This window comes from Arachis ipaensis, chromosome B01 (assembly GCF_000816755.2).
Source record: "Arachis ipaensis cultivar K30076 chromosome B01, Araip1.1, whole genome shotgun sequence".
NCBI lineage: Eukaryota > Viridiplantae > Streptophyta > Magnoliopsida > Fabales > Fabaceae > Arachis > Arachis ipaensis.
This window is the reverse complement of record NC_029785.2, coordinates 71,499,534-71,507,079: the sequence shown is the minus strand read 5'-3', so window position 1 is coordinate 71,507,079 and position 7,546 is coordinate 71,499,534. Positions and strand designations below refer to the sequence as shown.

At 42.9% G+C, this 7,546-nt stretch overlaps 1 protein-coding gene across 1 annotated transcript; it reads right to left on the bottom strand.

The window, feature by feature from the left end:
• Positions 410-998, bottom strand: LOC110270815. The gene is made up of 2 exons (XM_021120256.1): positions 577-998; positions 410-499 (listed from the first exon to the last, which is right to left on the bottom strand). Exons 1-2 carry the CDS (start codon positions 881-883, stop codon positions 456-458), a joined length of 351 nt encoding a protein of 116 aa, XP_020975915.1. The 5' UTR covers positions 884-998; the 3' UTR covers positions 410-455.

Below are 7,546 nucleotides of genomic sequence, written 5' to 3'. Positions count from 1 at the left end.
TCAGAGAAAGACCAAACTTTGAAATGCTGAATTCAATGATAGAAATATTTAGGAACATGAAACTCAACTCAAAACACATGGAATTAGTTAATAAATAGAGTGAAGAGGAGGTACCTGTCACGGATTTAAACTTGTTCCATCATGGACGCCATTCTTTGCTGATAAGCTTTTGGAAGTGATTCCAAACCAGCTAACATGCTCTTATCCATGATTCAATTCAATTCAACTCAACCTAGTGTTCTTCATTTACATTAATCATATATGATCTGTTAAACACGATTTTACAATGAAATAATATGTTAAACTGATTATGGCAAGATATATGATCTGGTATTAATCAACCCAATTAATTAGCAGATGGATCAAAATCGAATTGAGAAAACTAATCCAAATAGAAATCGGAACCTGAAGAAGAGGTCTGGAGAGATTGCAGCAGAACTTTTCAAAAGAGAGAATTACATCCGCACCCTTGGCGTCGAAAACGGCATCGATGAAACACCTGCAGAGACATCAAAATTGAAATTGAAATGAGAATGAAATGAAAGTTGGAGAGAGAGAGGGGTTGGGAGTACGAACAGGAAGTAATCGTAGAAGCCGAAAGTGAGGACAGGAGCACGGCAAGCCCTAGCAGCGGCGGCGGCTTCAATTGACCCCAGGAGCGACGACAGTGCACGGCAGAACAACCTCCTTCTCTCTCGCGTCGCGTCTTCGTCCTCTCTCTCCATCTCGTCTGCGAATCATCTTTCTCTCTCTCTCCTCCGGACTCCCTCCTCCACGACGGCGATGGCAGCGGCTGCAGCGGCAGTGACCCACTCTCACTCTCTGGTCTCTCGCTCGCGCTCTTATCTCTGTCTTCCTCCTCTCCTCCCTCTGGTTCACTCATTCTGAATCTGGGTGTGTGTGTGTGTGTGTGTGAAAGGGTGCGTGGCGAATGTGAGCTTTGGAGGCAGGCAAGGTTTCTACTTTGCGATGGTGACTTTAGAAGGAATGGGGGGCGACGAGGGTTTACGAAAGTGGATGAAGGTGCTTTGGAGGTGAGTGAGATTTGGAGGGAATGGACAAAAATTTTACTAAATGTCATCAGTTTGCTTTCAGGAAAAAGAGGAAAAAAATTTACTAAGTGTTAAGTTTTTGGCTCTAGATACATTAGGCATCACTTTTAAAATGCACCCTAAACTTAACAAATAGGCTACCCTTTAAAAGCGTCTCCTTTGATACGAAAAATGAACCTATAAATATCAACCTACGGCTACGCTTTATAAGTGATTTCTATAATACCTAAGGCTACGCTTTTTAAATGATGCCACATTTGTGCATCCTTTTCTCTTATAAAAAGGCAACACGGAGAAAAGAGTAGCCTATTCTATGAATAGGTTACGCTTTTTAAATGTAGCTTAAAAAAAGTGTGGCTGAATGGGTATTTTTCTTGTAGTGTCCGGGATCTCATTCTTCCTTGGATCCAAATTGCTTCCGGTTCGGCAATTACCCGGAGAACGGCATCCCAATCGAAATTGAAACCAAATTCACAACGCTGCTTCAAGACCTCTTGGTAGGCGTCTATCCCATCCGCCAAAAGTCTGGTCTTAAGTACTCCTTGAATAGCATCCTCCGAGACGGAGACTTGCCTCCAGCACACGAATACGGAATTGAGAGAAGGTGAATGGTAATTGGAGTAAAACTCCACCACCCATGACAAGTTAGCCTCCTGCGGTCTTCTCATGAGAAACCCCCACTGCCGCCGCTCGATGCTGGGTATCACCAACTGAGCAACATGGGCCGGAGGGGCGAGAAGAGGTTCATGGTGATAGTTCCTTTCAGTCACCAGGGGGAACATGAGCTCACAATAACGGTTGGGAAACTTAGTAGAATCCCTCGTAGGGTTTTCCTTCTCTTGTTCATCAACTCTAATGATGCTCCTCGCCTTCTTGAGGAGGGGCTTGGCTTGGTGCGTCTTGGTGGTGGATCTTTGAGGTGCCTTTCCTTTATCCTTTGTGATGACCATCCTAAAAAAGGAAGAAAGAGCATACATGAAACTCAAAGAAACAACACATGGAAAGTATCATGCAAGTGATAGAGAGAGCCACAAAAGAATAGGTGTCTTGTAAACATGACAGCTGCAACATGTAAGCAAGACCAAAGGTAAAATAATGGCAAGTCACTTAGCATGTGATGCAAGAGGGGTATAAGCATGCAAATAAAAGGCATGAGAAGTATATACTCAAGCATCAATAACAAGAAGCAAGTCCTAAGGGATGAGCATATGAATGGAGAAGATGAAGAACAATAGGCTCAATGCACATAGGAACAAGCAAGGGAACGAGAAAAGGCACTAAGTTGAAAGCATGATGTCAATGTTGAAACAAAATGCATAGGTGCCTTTCATCAAACACTTGGTGTGCAACTTTTAGGCAATAAGCAAATAGAGGAGAGATGACAATGTAGCATCCCACAAGACATTATAAATCATCATATAGCACCATATAGCACAAAAAAATCAAAACATAGTAAAAGAACCCACTAATACAAGAGAGAACTCCACCCTCAACACCCATGGTAATTAGAAAAAAAGGCAAGCAATTAAACTAGAATGCATGAATGAGAGTCTAACTAAGGGAGAATGCAAAGAAATGTGACTAAAGAGTGAAAAATGGGAACAAAACAAAGAAGAAGAAAAGTGAGTAGTACCTTGAAATGAGAAAGAAAGCAATGTATGGGAGGAGAAGAGGAGAGAATTGGGAAAAAAAAGAGGAGAAAGGAGAGAGGGGACCACCAGAGGTGGTGGTCGCCGGTGGAAAGGGCTGAGAAGGGGTGGTAGAAGTGGGTGGAGAAGACGGGAAGATGGAAATAGAAGAAGAAGATTGGAAAAGTTTGAAAACAGGCACGCTTTAAGTAAGAAACGTCGCAAGATTGACGCGCGCACGCCCTCCACGCGTACGCGTGGATGGGTAGAAGGAGGCAAGGATGCGGAAGCGTCGCCCACGCGTATGCGTGGGCAGCAAAAGAATAAGGGACACGTACGCGCAAGTCGCACGCACGCGTGGGAGTAATTGCGCCAGTGGCACAGTACCAGCATGAATCTCGCACAACTCTTTGGTTGAAGTACCAGGAGTTGGCCATTGGAGTAACGACGCGCACGTGCATGGTGCGTGCACGCGGGGGTCAACAGAAAATAGATGGACCCGAGAGCGTCAGGTACGCTTGCGAGTGGGAAGGGGTTGTACTCCCAGCGCAGTGGTGGCGCGATGCTTGCGCAACTCTCTGGAAAACGTACGAAGAGTTGAGGTTGCACCACCGACGCGGACGCGTCATACACGCTTACGCATTCATGCGCAGAGCAGCAAAGGGGCGTAGACGCAGCAAGTGCGCGTACGCGTGGGACGAGTCATGCGGGGGGCTCAGCGTTGCCCCAGTTCTTGCATAACTCTCGGGTAAAATGTACCAGAGAGTGTGGGGCGCAATCGACGCGTATGCGTCTAGCACGCCCCCGTGTGGATGGTGCGATCCAGTTTAGGGACGCGTATGCATCATGTGCGCGCACGCGTGAGTAGGTTAAGGCGTGGGGCTCAGTGCTAGCTCAGAGTTGGCACAACTCTCTGGTTGAAGTACCAGGAGTCGCGCCGGGCCAACGACGTGGATGCATCTTGTACGCCCATGCGTGGTTGCCCCCTTTTTTTTTTCATAGACATGAAGGAATGCATTTTCATCATAAATGTGGTAGGTTTTCAAGCTGAAGGGTACAAAAACACCCAAAATTTCATGCAACACCTAAAAATAGAGTGTTTCTTTGGCACCAATAATCCAACCTACTTAAGATCAATGCAAATCTTCATGAAAATCATAACTAGAACAATAAAGTCTATCTAAGCAATCTCAAAAACTAAGCATTTATGAAATCAAGCAAGAGTTCAAGACTATATACAAAAGAGACAAAAAAATGGTAGATCTCACCATGGTGGGGTGTCTCCCACCTAGCACTTTTGTTTAACGTCCTTAAGTTGGACGGTCATTAGCTCAATTCTTGTTGCCATTAGGTGCATCTCCCAAAAGAAACACCTCAATCTCCTTGTTGCTTTTTATCTTTTCACCATGATACAACTTTAAACGATGCCCATTAACCTTGAAAATGTCGGAGCTTGAAGGATGGCATAAATGATAGACCCCATACGGCTCCGCCTTTTCTATTCTATACGGTCCTTCCCATCTTGACCTTAGCTTTCTGGGCATCAACCTCAATCTTGAATTGTAGAGGAAGACTAGGTTGCCGGCTTTAAATTCTTTTCCTCTTATGTTCTTATCATGCACGGCTTTCATCCTCTCCTTGTAAAGTCCAGAGTTCTCATAGGCTTCCAACCTAAAACATTCCGATTCCAATAATTGTAGCTATTTCTCAATTCTGGCCCCTCCCAAACTTGAATTGCACTCCTTGATGGCCTAATATACTTTGTGCTCTATCTCCACCGGTAGGTGGCAAGCTTTGCCATAGACCAACCGAAAGGGGCTCATGCCAATTGGCATTTTGTAAGCTGTTCAGTAGGCCCATAGTGCGTCGGTGAGCTTAGCACTCCAATCTTTTCGATGAGGCTTCACAATTTTTTCCAATATGCGTTTAATCTCCTGATTGGAAACCTCGACTTGGCCGTTAGTTTGGGGATGGTAGGCCGTGGCTACTTTGTGCAAGATGCCATATTTCTTCATTAATCCGTCCATTCTCTTGTTGCAAAAATGTGAGCCTTGGTCGCTCACGATTGCTCTTGGCGACCCAAATCAACAAATTATGTTATTCTTCACAAAAGAAAGGACCACATTAGTATCGTCCATCCGGGTGGGTATCGCTTCCACCCATTTGGACACATAATCAATGGCTAGTAGAATGTAGAGAAAACGATTAGAATTTGGGAATGGCCTCATGAAGTCGATACCCACACATAAAAAATCTCACAAAATAGCATGGTTTATTAAGGTATCTCATCCTTCTTGGAGATATTACCAAATCTAAGACATTGAGAACAAGATTTACAAAAGAGAGAAGAGTCCTTGAAAAGAGTTGGCCACCAAAATCCACAATCTAGGATCTTTCTTGCTGTCCTTTGAGGTCCATAATGGCCTCTTCCCTCAGATGAGTGGCAAGCTTCCAAGATTGATTGGAATTCGGTTTGTGGAAGGCACCTCCGAATTACTTGATCTGCACCACATCTCCAAAGGTATGGGTCATCCCATACATAGTATTTGGATTCACTTTTTAGCTTATCCCTTTAATGCTTGGAGAGATTAGGAGGAAAGGTGCGAGATACCAAGTAATTTGCAATTGGTGCGTACCAAGGTATGACTTCCGAGATTGCTAGCAGGCCCTCAAAGGGAAAAGAATCATTAATAGGAGTGGCATCGGCTTTTGTGTACTGAAGGCGACTCAAGTGATCCGCCACTAGGTTTTGCGTACCACTCCTATCTTTAATTTCTAGGTCAAATTCTTGCAATAATAAAACCCATCTAATCAACCTTGGTTTGGATTTTTTTTTAGCCAACAAATACTTTAACACCGCATGATCCGAGTACACTACCACTTTGGAACCAAGTAGATATGCTCGGAATTTATCCAAAGTGAAGACAATGGCCAACAACTCTTTTTTGGTGGTAGTGTAATTGGATTGGGCTCCATCCAATGTTTTTTATGCATAGGCAATGTGGTGCACGAAATTGTGATCTCTAGCAACGACGCCAAAAACTTGGTACGCACGTTTATAATCTCAAATTCTTTTTCACAACTCCGATACAACAAACCAGCAAGTGCACTGGGTCGTCCAAGTAATAAACCTTATGTGAGTAAGGGTCGATCCCACGGAGATTGTCGGCTTGAAGCAAGCTATGGTCACCTTGTAAATCTCAGTCAGGCAGATTCAAATGGTTATGGGATTTTGATAATTATGATATAAAATATAAAATAGGATAGAGATACTAATTCATTGGTGAGAATTTCAGATAAGCGTATGGAGATGCTTTTGTTCCTTCTGAACCTTTGCTTTCCTACTGCTTTCATCCAATCATTCATACTCCTTTCCTTGGCAAGCTATATGTTGGGCATCACCGTTGTCAATGGCTACTTCCGGTCCTCTCAGTAAAAATGGTCCAAATGCGCTGTCACCGTACGGCTAATCATCTGTCGGTTCTCGATCATGTTGGAATAGGATCCATTGATTCTTTTGCGTCTGTCACTCGCCCAACACTCGCGAGTTTAAAGCTCGTCACAGTCATCCCATCACAGATCCTACTCAGAATACCACAGACAAGGTTTAGACTTTTCGAATCTCAAGAATGGCCGCCAATAATTCTAGCTTATACCACGAAGACTCCGATCTTTCGAAATGGAGGCTAAGAGATAAACGCTCAATCTAAGATAGAACGGAAGTGGTTGTCAGGCACGCGTTCATAGGTTGAGAATGGTGATGAGTGTCACAGATCATCACATTCATCATGTTAAAGTGCAAGCGAATATCTTAGAATAGGAATAAGCTTGAATTGAATAAGAAAATAATAGTACTTTGCATTAATTCATGAGGAACAGCAGAGCTCCACACCTTAATCTATGGTGTGTAGAAACTCTACCGTTGAAAATACATAAGTGATGAAGGTCCAGGCATGGCCGAATGGCCAACCCCCTAAACGTGATCTCAGGACATAAAATTAGTCAAAGACCAACCAGAGATGTGAAATAAATCACTAAAAGTAGTTTTTATACTAAACTAGTAGCTAGGGTTACATAAGATAAGTAAATGATGTAGAAATCTACTTCCGGGCCCACTTGGTGTGTGCTTGGGCTGAGCATTGAGCTTTCATGTGTAGAGACTCTTTTTGGAGTTAAACGCCAGGTTGTAGCCTATTTCTGGCGTTTAACTCTGATTTGCAACCTGTTTATGGCGTTTAACTCCAGAATAGGGCAGGGAGTTGGCGTTTGAATGCCAGTTTGTGTCATCAAAACTCGCGCAAAGTATGGACTATTATATATTGCTGTAAAGCCCTGGATGTCTACTTTTTAACGCATTTAAGAGCGTGCCAATTGGGTTTTTGTAGCTCCAGAAAATCTACTTCGAGTGCAGGGAGGTCAGAATTCAACAGCATCTGCAGTCCTTTTTTAGCCTCTGAATCAGATTTTTGCTCAAGTCCCTCAATTTCAGCCAGAAAATACCTGAAATCACAAAAAAACACACAAACTCATAGTAAAGTCTAGAAATGTGATTTTTATTTAAAAACTAATAAAAATATACTAAAAATTAACTAAATCATACTAAAAACTATGTAAAAATAATGCCAAAAAGCGTATAAATTATCCACTCATCACAACACCAAACTTAAATTGTTGCTTGTCCCCAAGCAACTGAAAATCAAATAGGATAAAAAGAAGAGAATATACTATAAATTTCAAAATATAAATGAAACTTAGCTCCAATTTAGATGAGCGGGGCTAGTAGATTTTTTGCCTCTGAACAGTTTTGGCATCTCACTTTATCCCTTGAAGTTCAGAATGATTGGCATCTATAGGAACTCAGAATTC

What these genes read in the sequence shown, in the direction of transcription:
- LOC110270815 (XM_021120256.1), bottom strand. Translation starts at nt 883, where the DNA reads ATGAGTGAACCAGAGGGAGGAGAGGAGGAAGACAGAGATAAGAGCGCG. An exon ending in GGCTTCTACGATTACTTCCT is followed by an intron (nt 500 to 576) that starts GTTCGTACTCCC and finishes ATGTCTCTGCAG; the next exon opens with GTGTTTCATCGATGCCGTTT.